Source organism: Eulemur rufifrons, chromosome 11 (assembly GCF_041146395.1).
Source record: "Eulemur rufifrons isolate Redbay chromosome 11, OSU_ERuf_1, whole genome shotgun sequence".
In the NCBI taxonomy this organism is placed as follows: domain Eukaryota; kingdom Metazoa; phylum Chordata; class Mammalia; order Primates; family Lemuridae; genus Eulemur; species Eulemur rufifrons.
In genome coordinates this window covers 5157957-5176422 of record NC_090993.1, presented here as the reverse complement: position 1 = coordinate 5176422, position 18466 = coordinate 5157957, and the positions used below count along the sequence as shown (strand labels likewise).

The following is an 18466-nucleotide window of genomic DNA, read 5'->3' as shown; positions in this document are numbered from 1 at the left end:
CACCAGCCGGGTTCTCATCCCCAGCTGGCAAAACTGGCAATCCTTTATTTTTGTTTAAATACCTGGTTTGCAGCCAGACGGGAAAGTGAGTACATAAAAAGAGGATTTTTATTTTTGAAGAGAAATAAGCAACCGAAAAATAAAACTGCATTGTAAAAAAATCTGTTTGATAAAATGAAATATATTTTACTTAGCTTTGTAAAATGAACACTGATTCTGAGAATAAGTGGTTTTGCTTCTGAACATACGTGTTTTAATTGATATACGGATATATAATGCTATAATTAGAACTGTTTCCTGTATCACTTTGTACTGAACAAAACTGGTGTATTGTCTTATCGACATGTAAACTTAAGCAATGCTGAGAAAACACTCTGCAACTAAGCCATCCCTCTTTACCTAAGAGACTTCACTATCATTTAAAAAGAAAGATTTTTGTTCAACTCCTACCTCCAAATAGCTGTAAGATCAACACACAAGAAATAAAAATCAAAATAGTTGCAACATTCTGCATGTGGATGTATAACGTAAAACATGTTCCTACTATCCTTTCTCTCTCTTTAAATCTAAATTATTTCAAAACACAATACTCTGAAATACTCTGGAAATCCCAGAATCAAATTAAATAATTCAAATCCAACAGCCTCTTTGAGATTATATTTGGAAGGTATTTTTCTCCCTTAAAGTACTTATTATTCTAAAATTACAGTAACATATAAAATTTACATTCTGTAATCTAAGGGTTGCAAAATTCTTCCTGGCTACTTCTGCTAATTTTTTTTTTCAGCAAAAAGGCTAATTTATTTCCTGGTTATTGTGAGGGCTGATCCAAGCGTATGATAAATGCTGATGTAAAGTACAGGTACAACAGTGGTCAAAGTACATTTCAACTCTGTTAAAATGTCATTTCTTATGTAACTTGGATATAAATGTAGATCAAAACATGCTCCTGAAATAATCCAGTAAAACAATTATCTTGAAGAATTAATCTAAAATGTATTTCTTTCCATAAAATCAATGTTACTGACTTTTACATGAAACTCAAAGTTTAAATATGAATGCAGACATTTGTCATTTCCTTCTATCCCGACAGTCCTCCTTATAAGCATAGATGTAGTTGCACTTTGGACCTACGTTTAACACAAATGCCCAAACAGATGCAAAGGACAAAAAGAGATCTGCAATATTACAAGAACGTAAATGTCAAAAAATGATGAAAGTTCACATCAAATCAAAACTCAAACAGAGCACAAGCTCTAGGAGGCAAGGCTTAGTTTCAATTTTTCCACCCAGAGCCAGAGATTACTTGACTTTCTGATACAATAAAACCTAAGATTCAAGGAAGTCACAGCAGATACGAATTCATGTTAAATATCTGGTAACATTTGATAAATATTTGGGTTATATTTGATGAGGACGCTTGCATTTATAAAACAACTCGATGGGTTTAAAAAACACCATGAATAGCTCTTGGGTTATTAATTTCAAAGAATGATGTTATATCAGAAACTATTTTAAAATAATACTATCAATTAAAGTTCCCAATGTAAATATTTATGTGGCCAGTGGGCATTATCAGAGCACATATTCATTCCAATATTCTTCTACCAGTTACGATTTACTGGGAGGTGAAAGGGACATCTCTCCTCTTGTCACCCAGGGCAGGCGATTGTGAGGAGGCTCTGTGTGCCCTGGAGGGGCTTACTGCTCAATCAATAATCCCGACAGAACAGATGGGGGGAAAAATTAAACATCTAAACAAACTGTCTGCACACCTATGCTGTGAAAGTAAACTGCGAACTTGGATGAACCAATTTACCGCTAATTCAAAAAAAAAAAAAAAAAAAAAAATTTTTTTTTTCTGGTAGCCTTACACTTCAAGTGACAGATATACATGTGTTTTATATCCAAAAGGGAGCCCTTTATATATTTTTAACATCACAGGTATTTGCTAGGAAAAAAAAAAAAAAAAGACCTATAAATCTTCACATTTTAAAATGAATTGCAGCTTTAGAAATATACATTTCAATGCACAATAATCAAGAATTCCATGGTTTCTTGGTATTTTCCTCATAAATGTGTATTTTAAAACTAGTTCTTAAATGCTCTAATCATTCTCATGTGACAGCAGCTGTAAATGCCATTTGTTATGAACTACAGTGCTGCAAACCTCAGGGCCACCCCCCAGCACACACACACAAGTACTTGCAGACAGCTAACATCGTACGTTCAGACGCAAACTCCGGCTAGCACAGGAAAAACCTTTCAACAAGAGAAGAGCTAACTGGATTCAATAATGGTGATTAAATCATACTTACACATATCTTTCGAGAGATGTCTATGCTTCCTTTATATTCTGAAGCAATAAACACTACGGGATTCTAAGAATCTGGGTCTTTGTCACCCAAATAACAATTTTACTATAGCCATAGTAAAATACTACAGGTCATCACTAGTGTCTTAGAGTTAGTTTTATATATATTCTCATGCTTTAGAGATTTTAAAATTAAACTGCTTGAACTAGAATCATACCAAAGTACTGAATGCACATATTCTGTTAAAGCCACAAAAACCATATGACATTGGAAAGAAGTTCAGGTGGAAAAACAGCTAGTATAAGGACTGACAGACCTCAAAGTAGGTAAAAGACACCACTTGTAAACATGGAGAGGCATTAATTCCATTTCAGTTCATGTTTAAACAGTATCCAATTATGGGACAAAATAGGATGGCTTTTTATGTCACCCAGAAACAGTATAAAATAGCACCATAGTACAGAAAGAAATTAAATATATTCAATTAAATAGTAAACCAATGCATAGGACGGAAATTCTTAAATATGAATTCTAACTATAGAGCTGATAACTTCTATCTGAATGAGGCACTGTGCTCCTTTATTTAATCTTCCCCCGATATCGTGAGGAGACTCTTTCAGGACTACCAGGAAGATGACGGTTTTCAAAAATACCTAAGGACAGGTGTTATATGAATTATTAATAATTAAATAAAATTAAATGTTTTAGAAAGCCTACTAAAACAACTCTCTCTTTTCATAAAATGCTTAAAAGTTCTAAGACTAGTTTTACAGTCTGTTCGAACACAGTAGAACTTTGTCCAAGGGCTAATCAGAATGAACTACATGTGCTACTATTTTTACCTACAGATCAAATGTGCAAACGTATGTAACTTTAGCCTCATTCATTTCTCATAAGATCTCCTAAAAACAATATTGACGGAGCCCACAAAATGACATCTTTTACATTTATTCTTTGTTGGATTTAAAATAAATAAATGAAATTCCATTTAATACATTCCATTCAAGTTAGTTTCTACTTCCCCCACCTATACTACTCCATGCTAGGACTGCCCTTACTACAGCTCTTACTAACTTCTTTGCAAATTAATGTATACTTCGACTTTAAATTTATATAGAATTTAATTTCCATCTGTGCAATGGTCTATCACAATAATTTTGAACAAATATTGGTATCAAAATAGTTATCAAACTGATCTATTTCAGCTGTTTTCAAAATGTTACGTTATATATAAGAGATATTAAAGATAGTAGGTTTCAAAAGAAAAATAAGCAAAATTACAGCAAGTGAATGTTTCATAAAATGAAAACGAAGAAGAATGCATCAAAAACTGCATTTTCAGCCACTTGGAAAAAATCATTCTACACTTAGATGAAATAAAATTGTATACTTCTCTTCCTCAAGAGCAACCACACCACAGCTAAATGTATTTCCAAACAATCAAGTCATTTTTTGCAATCTTTTTGTTAGTTCTAACTTGATTATCAAATAATTTTTATTTTTACACTATTACAGAAGTGCATTTCTCTAGGTTTCCAAAACCACCTTATTCAACCTTCCCCATCTGTCACCATCTGCTTCTTTTTAGCATGTACTTTTTGTGTGATCACATAAGCATGTGAAAAATAACTAACATTCAGATGATTATCTGCTGGTACATTTGAGGACTGGGCATAATAAAAGTGAACTGCCAAAACGCACTTAACACTTTTAATTTTGTTGGGTCTTGCATGTAAGCTACATTTGATTTTCAAACTGTTTTACAGTTGGAAAGTTGATCAGGTACTGCTAACTCAAGAGCAAAGCTGAGACTCTAAATAATTAGCACTGCATAAAACGGTTTGGATTCAATAGGAGCCAAATCAAATAATAAAATTTAACAGTAAGAGTTTATATGTGATTTCTAATTTCTTTTATAATTTCTAGTTGTGAAAATGCAGTACATATTACAAAACCCAAATCCCCTCAAGATATCTTACAGTCCATAATTTACTTCAAGTTTATTTCTTTCTAATGTAAGAAAGAGCAAAACCACACTCATTTAAAACTCTACATACAAATGCATTTTTAGAGTTGTAGCATACTAAGTACACAGTTTATATGCCTTCTAGGACTGTATCTTTGTAATCTCTTAAAAAAACAAAGCAAAAAATCTGATTTCTTTCTTTAACAATATTTTCAAATGCTTCCCAAGTTGGCAAATTACACTGTAGCCCCATTCTTCATGAAAGAGGTAAGAGAATACTTTTTAAAATATCCTTTTGTCAAAGAATATCATACTCATACTATAAAACTTATCTTTTCTGATGGTCTTTGCCACAGAAACAAATTAAGTTCATTGATATCTTAAGTTTATTTAAAAACCTGCTATGAGTCTGACATGTAGGACATTTAATAAACTGGCCCTGAATTGATTTCTACCACTCTTTTAAAAGTGTCTTTGAAATAGTCTTCATCTATCTTTGAACAGCAAACCATTCCTACCAGATTAAAACATTTAAAAAGTAAAGGAATACCACTGCTGAACGAAGTATAGGTTGCAACAAGATCTCTATATAATGTGTAAACAAGTCTACAAGAAGAGGAGAAGGGAAAATATTGACAGTCATTCACAAGAGAAGTAGCAGTCAAGAATGTATTACAGATCTAATATGCAACTGCTACTTATATTACTATAAAGAAAAGACTAGCATTAATAATGGTATGTACTAGAAATTCTAAGGTTCAGAAAGAGCGAGAGACACTGCCTGAAATAAAAGGAAGAAGCTGGTTTCAGCTTGTTCTAATCCCTCCCTAACACTGACCATGTAAACCTGATCACATTATCACCTTGCTCTCAATTCGCAGGTGACTTTCCCTTAACGCCTTTGCATTCCAGCCTCTACCCATGCGTCCAGCCTCCTCTCTCCCTGCTTCCTCTTCCCTCCTGCTGGACCCTCCCTGCAGGCTCAAGCACTTTTCCTTCCACTCCACTGTGTGTAACTCCAGCAGTGTAGTTATTTTCTTGCATGTAATTATTTTCCATCTCTTATCACTTTAGTAAACAGCAAGCTGTTTGAGGATAAAAACCATTTCTTACGATCTTCATATTCCCAGCACCTAATATAATGCCTGATACTTAATAAAATATTCAACAAATATTTCTTTAATGAATAAATGATTGTTCTTCAGTGAAATGGTCCACAGTGGAGACCAGAATAAAGAAATTAAATTCTCATTTTTTAAAATAAGGGTAAACAAAGTTACAAATATGCGGTAATATGACACAAATATTTAAAATATAAGAATTAAAATTTCATGAGAAGTTAGTTGTTTTGAGATTTGTCACACTCAAATAGTAACTACAATAAATCACCTTCCCCTATAAAAATAAGATGTCAAGATTTTAATTATGAATCATCACACATCAACTATAGATGGGTATTATAAACTAGTTTTAAAGACTAGATTCTTGAAATATTAAAAAAGGTATCCAGAAATGTTTTCTTGTCTTCAAAAAGAAATTGATACTTTCTTGTGAACTGTAAGCTTTTTATTTAGAAACAAATAAACTCTTCTTGCATTAATCTTGGTTTTGTTCTTCAGTTGATGACATCTGCCTAGAAAACATTATCTTTGTTTCTTAGGAGATCATCTGCTTCTGAAATGAGATGTATTTATCTTCTTCAGAAATAATTTCCCCTAATTGTGACTCAGCTAATTTTGTTATTCTAAATATGAGATATCATCTTCCATGGCAAATGTATGGCAGGGGTAATTGAACTCTAGAGAAACAAAGAATTTGTTTTCCATAGCATTCACAAAAACAATCCTATTCTAGAAAATATGATTTTTATTTGAATAAACAAGAAACAGTGTTTCTAAAATTTTATCAAACTCACTCACAAAAAGAGAGAATTTTAAACTCCAGATTTTGTAACAAAAAATGATGTTTTTGGCAAGAAAATAATCCTTGGAAATTTACTGTATTTTAAATTTTAGCACTTATTTACAATAACTCAACATTTTTAAAATGCAAATTGAATCCCTAGTTGAAAAGAACTATTACAATAATAAACCAGCATGAGTTATTATATGTATAAGGAATGCTAGTATCATTGTGAATTTATTCTACTTCCTAATTTCCTTTGATTATCTTTTCCTGTTGAGCATTTATAAAGCATCCATTTAAAAAATTATAATTATTTACATCTACAAGTAGTTGTTAAACTGTGACTTTTGGGGGCCATGATATATGTACTTAAAAAAGCAAAAGTGGGCTTTGTAGGCAGATAATCTAGTCAGAATCCTGATTGTATCTTCACCACCTCCTAGCTATGTATAGATTACATTAATACATCCTAGTTCTATGTCCCCTCACCTTTAAAAAAAAAAATCAGGTTTTCTATCTATTACCAAAGATTATTCCAAATAGTAAATAAAGTAATAGATACAATGTACTTATATAACATGTGGCACATAGTAGATGCTCATTAAATAGTAATCCTCCCCCATCAAAGAGTAATGACTCCCTGTTTGGCTCCAGCCACGGTAACCGTATTACGGTTTTGAGGGGAAAACTGAGCTTATTCTTGCCTCAGGGTTTTCACACTAGCTGTTCTCAGTGTTCGGAAAGCTCTTTCCCTACATACTGCAATAGCTACCCACTTCTTATCATTCAGATCTTTGGACAAACATCACTTTCCCTGAATATCCTATCTGTAGAAGATGTTATTTTCCAAAGATGGCTGTCGTACTATCTCCCATCGCAGATGCTCTTCTATAAAGGAGAGATGGGGTAGTGCCTCTTAGATCCGTGCAGGCTACAACTGCTTGGAGGAATGATCACGTGACAGTAACGACGTTGCGTGACTTCTGAAACTAGGCCATAAAAGGAGAGGCATGCACAAATGCTCTCAGCAGCATTATCCATGATAGCCCCACAATGGATGCAACCCCAATGTCCACCAGCTGCTGAATGAATAAACAAAATGTGGTCTATCCGTACAATGGAATACTATCCGGCCATAAAAAGGAATGAAGTAGCAATAACATGCTAAAACATGGATGGACATCGAAAACATTATGTTAAGTGAAAGAAGCCAGTCACAGAGACTCCATATTGTCTGATTCCATTTGTATGAAAATGTCTCGAATAGGTAAATCTATAGAGACAGAAAGTAGATTAGTAACTGCCTGGGAGGAAGGGAAATGGTGAGCTAATGGGTATGTGGTTTCTTGTTGGGGAGATGAAAATATTTTGCAATTTTCAAAGTAGCTGTAACGATTGCACAATTCTGTGAACATACTAAAAACCACTGAATCGCACACTTTAAAAGGGTGAATTTTATAATATATGAATTACATGCCAGTTATGAAAAATATACTATGAAAATAAATTTTTAAAAAATTAATAAACTTTTGATGGTTAACCAGGTGGAAGAAAAGCAAAAACCAATGCAGCTTCTAACTTGTTCCCTAAGCCCGACTACTCTGAAGTTGTCATTCTGAGAAAGCCCAGGCCACATGGAGAAGCTAAATATAAGAGCTCCTGCCAACAGCCCTGATAAGGTACCAGTGGACAGCAAGCAGGACTGTCAGACATATATGGAGATCCTCCCAGTGACTCCAGCCTCCAGACATAGAATCGGCCCTCACTGTAAAGTCTCTCTGGCTGAGGCCTCACACACAGTGTGGCATACATTAGCCTTCCCTGTTCTCCCATCTGCATTCCTGCTTCAGAAAATCCACAATCATACCAAATGGTAGTTTTTCACCACTAAGTACTGGGGTAGTTGGTAACTGGAACCTTATCTGCATTAGCCACACCACACTCTTCCCTTTATTTTGCTTTTTTTTCTTCATGTAATTTAATGTAAGACATTGTTATTTATTTCTTTTTATTCCGTCTCCCTCCACTAGAAGCAAATCCCCTGAGAGTAGGATCCTTTTCTGTCTTGTTCCTACAACCATATCGCCCAGCAAATACCCAATATATAGTAGATACACAATAAATATTAATATTTACTGAATAAGCAAATTAATAAACCATAGAACCCTCAGCACAAAGAGGTCACCAGTTTGAAGCTTCCTCTGACGTAAATTCCAAAATGTAGCTACTGTCATTTCAACAACTTTCTCAATAAAGTAATTTTCTTTAATTAAGTACAAAAACCCACAACACTATAACTTCAATAATCAGTTTCTTTGTTTCTAAACAAAGTCCAAGATGTTTTATAAAAATGTAAATATTCTTGAAGTTTTCTATTTTAAATAAATCAATCAAAACTGATACAATAAAATGTATATATGGCCAAGACATAAAAATTGATTTAATCTACTTTAGTTAGCACCTTTGTGCCTATAAAGTTTATAAAATTTGATACCTGTATATTCTCAACTCTACAATACCACATTAAAATAAGAGCAAAATAAATTTGGTTCAGGTTGAAATACAGGTAAAAGTAGTAGGTATTGCAATGATTTTTAATGCTTAAATGGTTTACCTTGTAAGACATTATGTCAATGTTATTTTTCCTATGAATGGAATTGAAGCCTACCTCTGGTGCAAGATATTCTGGTGTACCACAAAATGTCTTCATGGTGGCCGCATCTGTGATCCCTTCTTTGCAAAGTCCGAAATCTGTAATTTTTATGTGGCCATCTTTATCCAGCATCAAATTCTCCAACTGCGTATTAAGAAAAAAATGACATAATTTGTTATACAGTCTCCAACAATAGGAAAATACTGTTTTGAAAAATTATTGATTGCTGAGTAAGGCATTTTGGAAAGAGGACAAAGTTGTAGTTAACAGAATTTTCAATACTTACAAACCCTGTAGCTTCATGTGTAAAAAGAAACATGTTTTATAAAATACTTCATGATGATAAAATTATTGATTTTTAAACCAATGGCAAAGTGTGCTATAGCTTTAAGAGCCATTATTGCGTACGTTCTGAGAATTAAAGCCTAATTAACTTTTCAAAGCAATTCATCAATCCTCTCTTTAAAAAAAAAAAAAAAATGTGATCTAAACAATCCCAAAGAGATGAGCATCTTCTTCTAGCTATATACAGATGGTTTTCAACAAGTTCTCTTGGGAATCTATTGCTATTATAAAATATTCACTTACAGAAATGTTTTTTGGTGGTGGTTGTAAATCAAACCTAAATCTTATTTTGTAAGGTAAGGCGATATCCTCTTTTGCAGTTCTTTGTAATAAAGAAATACCAACCCTTTTAAACATAAAAAGAAAAAGAATATCAAAGTCAAACATTCAACAGTTAATAAAAATATATAGCACAAACGTTATAAAGTTGGAATCTCTTTGAACCCCTTAATTAAAAATCACCAAGGAGAAACTTAGACTTTTAACATGATCATCTGTCTCGAGTGAAAATTATGAAATGTAAGGAGGGGAGGAGCTTGTGCAAAGCCAACACAATTAAAAATAGCAACAATGTAACTGACCAATCCCTCCCCCCTCATTTTGAACCCAAGGCTGTATGATTATCATCACACAAAGACACATATATGAGTTCTGAATTGTGAACATACAGCCTTATATAGTTGGGACCTATAATCACCCAGTACGTAGACACAACCTAAAGGTACCTCTCTTGTCACACAGAAGAAATACACAAGATGTGAAAATATATTAGCAGGATGGATGAGAACACACTTTTATTTAAGGAGTAGATACTTATTCTGCTCCTTAATGCGATGACATTTGACAGGGCTTACCTGCATTCTGAGGTTAGTATCAAATTTCAAACAGAACTCCACGTTAGAACATAAACAGATACTAGTCATATAAAATGTAATGACATCAAACCCTCTGCCCTATCATCAAATGTCTTATGAACAAGACACTTAATAGAGTTAAGCAAGTTGTGTTCACTGAAGCAAAGATCAGAACAGACGTTAAGTCCTGCCATAGTACTTCACTGTGCTACACAACTGAACTAAATGTTCAGCACCTGTTTCGTGTATAGTGTATTTCACAGATGTAAGTCTGTCTTCACCTGGTCTACAGAGAGCTGAATGAACCACAAATATATTGAACCTTTTTCAAATAGGAGTTTTAATTTTATCCGAATTCAGGTATCTTGCATCTTCCTAATGCTTCTCTACAATCCAGGACCTAGAAATCAAGCCTAATTTGCAAATGACAAGTCAGTCCCGAATACTGAAACCAATCAGGAACGCCAAGAAAAATTCTGTCTCTCTACATCTCTTTTTTCCTTATTATCTCTTTATCTCTGCTTTGGTCTTTCTCTCCTACATGCCTCTAGCAGTTTCTCTCTTTTCTCCATTTCTTTCAAAAAAACCCTCTTCTTCTTCCCTCCTCTAACTTGCCATAATGAGAAAGCGAAGTATCTGTCAAAAACATCTGGATATCACATCCCTGGTTCACTCAACACTAACATGGTATGAGTAGTATTTAGTCAGGCATTTTTAGGAATCCGTCTACTGTGTAAAGCAGGAAGAAAACTATTTACAAATGATCTTTCTTTGGTTTTCTCCTCTATATCACTTTTCTTCTTCCCTTTGTTAGCTGCAAAATGTGAAATGCGTACTGTCCCTGACAGTTCAGGTACCGTAAATTTACAGAACTTCACATGCACCTGTCTTATCTTTACAGTCAGTCTCAGGCTCCAAGACCGAGGCGGGGGCAGCGTGCTTATGATTAATAGCCGCATCCGCTGGCAAACGCAGCGATGAAGTCAAATGCGAGGTTATAAGAAGAAAGATTATATATTACAACTCTGGGTAATGCTTACTATCTGTGTCAATTAGAATGGCTGTTATCTAAAAGTTCATGCTTTCGAGGAGAGAAAAAGAATATCAGACATAATAGCTCACAGAATTGACACACACACAAAAAAAAAAGGGCAACATTTTTTGCCCAGTGGAAGTGGACAGGCATTATCATTATCATTATTATTTAGCTTCCTCACTCCTCAGAGAGTAAGGACAGGCGCTATTTGACAGAGGGCCTTGATACAGGGTGTATATGAAGAGATGGCAGACTCTGAAATCCTTTTTCCTCTGTGCTTTGTGGGCACAAAATCATTAACAAGAAAGTGCTGTATTCCTGCCTGCTCTTGCTGGTTGGTGCCTAGAGTAAAATAGAACTCTAAAAATCCTAGCTGTCTTTAATTCATTACTTCCCAGCCTTTTCCACTTATTGTAAAATAAAATAAATGCAGTTTGTAGGGTGTGCTGGGATCAGTGGACAGGCTCCTTGAGGCCGGAACACACCAGGCTGGAGGCTCCTCTGACCGCTTTGCAGGCGGAGGGAGGCCCTGGCTTAGGCACACCTGCGACCCACCTGCAGTACACAGTAGAGGAACTCTGCTCTGATACAGGCCAGGCGACCCATCAGGAAGTTTAAAAACATTGTGGATATATACATGGGATCATTTTAATTAAATGATTGACACTGTGATCAAACCAAGGAACGAAGACAGCAGTTCCCAGGGCTCTGATGACTACTGCAACAGTAGCAATAAACAATTCCTGCCACCCTCTTAAACCCCATGTTAGCACAGACACATCAAACTCAGTCTTAGGCACTGAGACTATCTCAGGCTCAAGCAGGTAGTAAGGAATTTCTACTTTGCACGTTGTAGCTGTAGGTTTATGGGTGTCTAAGTGCCAAGATGTCCCAAGCTGACCTGCAGAGACTGCATGACCATGGGATTGAAAGAGAGTGCTGAATACTGAAAGGAAAATAATTCTTCACTTTCGACTCTCCTAATCTAGAAAAAGGATTCCTAATGTACACTAGCGGAGACCCCAACTAGGTTGCAAGGCTATTTAAGAATTTATTACAAATAAGGCACATAATCCAATACTAGCACAATTTCATTTCAGAGGTGGAAGGGATTCTTAATGGGAGTGGTTTAAGATTTCTATAAAGGAGCAAATCCAGAGACAGGCTGGTTAGAAAGGGGAGCTGGGGCCGTGTCTTGAGACTCAGCAGGCAAAGACTGGGAGGGTGGTAATAGAAGACTCCGAAGCATCCCTTTGTGCATTCATTCAGTCTCAGGAATTATCTAGATTTATTGGGTGGTTTCTCATAATAATATAAATGGTTAAATACTCTCTGATTAGGTAGAAAATAAGGTTAGATGTTCCACAAATGGAATCTGGAGCAGTTTATGTATTATTTTCTCCCACTCGTAATTCTTGCTGTTTTTTTGTTTTGTTTTGTTTTGTTTTTATTTCGAAGTATTAAGGGGGTACAAATGTTTTTGTTACATGGACAGCTTTTGTAATGTTTGAGTGAGGGCTATTCGTGTGCCCATCAAGAGAGATTAATTCTTAATGAATTCTAGTAGCATTACATTCCAGTAGCGATACAAATAGGTGTTCAGTCTATTCTGTATGTGGACAGCCATGCTCACTGAAAATAAAGGTTGTACTTGCAAAATAAGTTCTAAGCAGAAAAGAAGTTTGTAAAATATAATTTGCACTACTGAAGAAGTCTGAAGAGATTTCTTAGAATTTTCGTGCTATCATGAAGAAACATCACTTTTTCCTAAGTAATCACAAGGAACTTGGGTCCTTAAAAATATAAAATTTCATACCATGATGTGTATTGATAAATTAAGCAAACTTTCTAATGTGAAGCAAAAGTTTTCATCATTTATCTGTTGCTATGAACAGTGGGTTGTTAGTAAGAATCGATAAAATATCTTAAGTAAATTTGCACAGGAAATAAGGCTCTGCCTCCAACGCAGCACACTCTTATCAATTTATTTGAGAAGTGCAGCTACCATAGGCATCTCAAATGGATTTGGATTTGAATAAAATTTGTCATTAGTAATGAGCCCAAAGACAAATATTAAGACTGATCAAAAAACTAAATCAGTTCTTGATGATGCTGTTTTAATACATCTGGTATAAATATGTTTGAAATGTTCATTCTCATATCTCCCACAGCTTAATTTGAATTTTAGGTTTACAAGGATCTCCGAGAGTTAATCCAATGCATCCCCCATCTGGATTTCATTTCAATTTTAGAAGGCAGAATGGTGTAGTGACAAGAACATTATACAAGGAGCTAGGATTCATGAGTTCCGATAATCTTACTATGTTAACAATCTAGTCCATTACTTTTAGTAAGTCACTGGGCTTCTAGGCTTGAAAGACATCAACTATAAAATATGGACCAGCTCTACATTTCTGTGATCCTACCTAAAATATCTCATTCAATTATACATAATCCTTTATACTATAGATACAAGTTAACACATAAGTTTTGAATATTTAGTTTCTTACATTATATAGATTTTTCTTGGTGTACAATCACATACTTTCTGTCCTGTGCTATATATTCACTTAGACCTTTAAGTTAAGGCTATATTTAAAAAAAATAAACTTAGAGAGCAGAGATCACTTAACTGTCTTGTAGAGTTAGTAGTCTGTGCATATGGTAACCACGTTGGCTGGTATTCATACATAAAGCAGGTACTTTACATTGCAGTTTAATAAATTTAGTCTAATTCCATCATCAGAAAGGATGGGGCAGTAGAACTCATTTAAGGAACTTCAATATACCAATATGTTGAATCATTTGGTGAGAAATAATTAAGGGAGAATACTGACCGAGACCACCCTAATTATATCATTCCAAAATCAAGGCTGCAATCGACTGAACTTTTTTTCTTTAGGTTTCCTTAAAGCTAATGATTCAATCTTCTGGCTTTAAGCCTTCTAGATGTTACCTATTACTTCAAAATTATGCTCATTTCCTTAAACCCAGGCCTCTCCTCTCTGTTCCTCTCTCCTCCTTCCTCCCTACAATTGGACTCATAAAACATGAAGTGGGAGCAGAAGGAATGCACTCAGAGAAGAGCTAACTATTTCTAAGTATATTTGGAAAGTGAATACATATTTTGTCATGTCATATATAACTAATTTATTTAAAAAACATCTATGTGGAAGACATTTAAATATAGAATTATTTGGCCATGCAGACATCAGACACAAGAATGCCGGATTCTGTCACATCCCTAGTTATAAAAAAAAAATTCAGTCCTGATACATTTAACAACATGGATGAATCTCACAAGACATCATGCTGAGCAAAAGAAGTCATTTACAAAAGAAAACATACTTTATTACTCCTTCTGTATGAAATTTCAGAACAGACTAAACTAATTATGGTGATAGAAACCACACTAGTAGTTGCTTGGGGTACGGAGTTGGGGGAGATTGATAGTAAGAGGCATAAGGAAGCTCTGGGGCTGATGGAAAAGTTTTATACCGTGGTTGCGGTTAACAAAAGTTACACCGTATACACACACACAAACACACTACATATATATATACAGAGAGAGAGAGAGTGTAACTGCTGAAATATATACTTTTTTTGCCAAAAGTCAACTATATTTAAAATGTATGAATCTTATGTACAGAAATATACTTCAATAAAGGTATAATTTGGTGTAAAAAAGATTCAGGTTAAATACAATCACACTGTTGATTTATATTAATCTCTAGTCCATTTTGACACTTAGTTGGTCATCTCTGATCTAGATTGTTTTGTAGTTGCATAATTTTTTCCTACAGTATCTTATAGCTCCTTTTAAATAAATATAATAACATACTCTAAACATACGTAATATACTTCACTGTCATTGTGTAAAATATTATTTTATGAGAGTAGTTACTCATTAGGGTTATTTACTACCTAAAGGCACATAATAACAAACATCTTTAAATAATCTAGACAACTGCTTAAATAATTAATTTACGAATCATAGGTTTGAAATGGAGTGAGAAGGGAGTGAGGTGATAATTGTGATTTCTTCTATATGTATACAATATACATATACAATATACAGATACCTACCTAATTTCATACATACAAAACAATTTCATGAAAGCCTCATGTAACTTCTATTAGTACAAATCAAATTATATCTTAAATGAAGTAGTACTTGATCAATAAAACAATTCTGTGTCAAATTTTAATAGGTCAAGATTACTACATGATTTACTTTTTAAGGAAATACTACTGTAACATTTGGAAGCTGTTCAAAATGTGTCATAGTACAAATCTCCTCAATATAGCCAACCTAATTCACAACAGTGCCATGAGAATCAGAATTACTACTACCTTATATGAGATTCCTACTCCAGGAATCAGCAAACTATTATCTATGGGCCAAATTGAGTCCACTGCCTGCTTCTGTAAATAAAGTTTTATTGGAATACAGCCAAACACATTCATTTACAGATTGTCTGGGGCTGCTTTTACCCTACCATGGTGGCGTTGTGCAGTTTGCAACAGCAACCATAGGGGCGGCAAAGCCTAATACATTTACTATCTGCCCTTTATAGAAAGTCTGCCAATTCCAACCTATCCTACAAGTCTCACCATAAAGGAATTTAGGGAAGTCTAGGCACTGCTACCAATAAAACAAATATAGTGCTTTTACAAATGGAAAACTAAACAAATAAAAAACTATGTTAAAATACTTCATGTATTTAAACCCACCAGAAAGTTAATACGAAAATCAAAATGAATGTCTTCCTTCCAATAGTCTTATTTATTATAAAAGTTTCTTCATAAAACATGTTAGAATACAATAAAACTTGTTTTACAATGTCATTTGTAAGATTATTTGACTTTTAATCAGATGTTTAACATTTTTCTAATTATAACATTTATAGAAAAATTAAACAATTATTGGTAGATATTTGATCAGCATCGTCAAGCAGAAATTACTATACATATCAAAAACTGAGACATAAACGCAACTGCAGACACATTAGTGAATGAAATTTCCTTTCAAATGCAGTGAACTATATAGTCTTAAACAGAGTACCTTTTTTTCCCAACTAAATCTGCTTTCCTCAAAACTGTATAAGTTTGTAATTACTTTATGTTTGTCCCTATGGTCTCTGCAAAAACAAATTTTGATTACTTTTTTTTTTTTTACCTTGAGATCACGGTACACAATCTTTCCGGAATGTAGATAGTCCAAGGCAGAGACAATTTCTGCACCATAGAAACGTGTACGGTCCTCAGAGAACACCCGCTCTCTCGACAAATGGAAAAACAGCTGCAGGGTAAACAGCAGGGACAGGATTGTAATAATTACTGATTTAGTGGGGGAAATTAACACAAACATAAAACACCTCTCATCACCATATTGTGATGATAGATAGTCTACTCTCAGTGGACGCTGCACACTCTTAGACGGCAGCTGGCTTATCTTTTCCAGGTTTCCAAGGGGAAACCGCGAGCTGTTAAATCAGCGTTTTAATCAATATACCAATCTTGTTTAAGGCATTCTGCTTGCTACCCATTTAACCTTCAGTTACCAGAGGAAAAAAGTAGCCACCATCAGACTGTGATTTCCCCTTTACTACGCTGCCGCTTCGCTCTTCCATGGATTAAGTATGGAGACGTTACTAAAATAAATGAACACAAGCTAGATGGAACATTCTTACTAAATTATTTACCTTTGATATCAAAGAAAGGACTGCTGATTTGCTGAAACTGACTTATTTAAGCTTGTTACATTCTATAATACAATTTTTGATCCAGCATATCACGAGAAATACTTTCCAAGTTCAAATCAACATTTTCTACAGTGAAAAATTTAAGGCTTTAAAATTTTCATTTATTTTAGTAATGCCCAAAATGGACTGAGAAGCTTCCATTATTCCTTTTATAGTTCTCAATGTATATTCTTTCCATTTTCAATAATAAACTACGATGCCAACTTTTTTTCATATAATCACTTAAAACTATACGCCTATCCATTTCCTAGTTAACCACTTAAAAGATACACCATTCAATAGTCAGCAAATATTTACTAGGATTTACCACGACCAACCACCCAGCTCTTCATTTTAAAAAACTACAAATCTTATCTCTCTTAAACAACATACAAGGAGGAGGAGCAGGTTTCAGGGGCTAAGAATTGACTATTGACCTTTGTTGTTGAAATCCACCAAGAACAATGAGAGATTATTTACAGTGCTGAGCACATTGCCAGGTATCTTGGTAGATACTCAGTATATGTCTGTGATGAAAGAAAGGAACCAACCAGTCAATGTGCCCTTGACTGCAAGATCAGAAATCATTCCTCCACATCTTCGCATGGATCACTGACTCTTAATGCTTCTACAAGATTGGTGAGAATCATGGTTAACCGAGATTTGTTCCGCACACAACAAATCATAATCTCCAGTAACATAAAATGGGTTCCCTACAGATTCCTCCCTCCCCTTTCCCACCCCCACTTAACAATCTATTATTGTTTTATCATAAATGTTATGCATGACCCATGTTATGGGGGCGATGGGGAAAGGAGGGAGGAAGAGAGAGAGCGTAAGAGAAATATCATCTATTGTCAAACACAAAGACTAGCACAATACTAATAATACTAAAACTAAAATATTTGGCAGAAAGTCTCTAAACTTTAATGTTCCCTAGCATATTGTCATATTTTATCAAATCTAAGACGCTACTCATTGGGACTGCATCATCATTTTATGTAACACCAAGAAAGAAAAGAAAGTTGTTAATTATTAGGAGAACTATGACACACCACCTACAATAAAAGGCATTCTGATTACAGAAATATTAAATGCATCTTACAAATGATCAAATACAGTATGTCGAAATCTAATCAATTTATAGAATTACTCAGCGATATTTCTGAAAATTCATTCATTTTATATAGGCAGATACATATTAAATACTATCAACACATCACCATCCTAACAAGGACAGGGAGGAGAAAGAAATACGGATCCATCAGGAAAACCATTCTGAAAAATTTCCAGGTCCAAATAATTTCTGCCAGGCAAAATATCACTAACTGTGAGGAAGGAATCCTGAGAGCTCTATGTGGAGTTATGGTAGTCTTCTATGCAATGAAAACAGTGATTAGGTTTCTAAGTTTTCTTAAAAGAATGTCAAGCCTCCCACTCACTCATCTACTTTACAAGAGATATGGATCCTCCCTAAATCAATATAATATATGCAGGATTCTAGATCTTTATTTAGACCATATATATCTTCAACTTGCCTGCCAGCCAATTTCTATAAAAATATGAGCTAAAAATTATATTTAAGGGGAAGAATTCTATTTATTTCTCAATCTGCTGCTATCTGATGTGTGTGTACCCTTACTACTTC

General features: G+C 34.4%; 1 protein-coding gene across 3 annotated transcripts in view; it reads right to left on the bottom strand.

The window, feature by feature from the left end:
* The window catches only part of AKT3 (AKT serine/threonine kinase 3), a 234091-nt gene that overhangs the window by 32272 nt on the left and 183353 nt on the right, over positions 1-18466 (bottom strand). For all 3 annotated transcript variants that reach the window (XM_069484547.1, XM_069484548.1, XM_069484549.1), the window contains exons 9-10: positions 16254-16376; positions 8855-8983 (exon numbers count right to left, since the gene is read on the bottom strand). In XM_069484547.1, coding sequence (XP_069340648.1) covers positions 8855-8983; positions 16254-16376 — 252 coding nt within the window. The remainder of the gene's footprint in view (positions 1-8854; positions 8984-16253; positions 16377-18466) is intronic.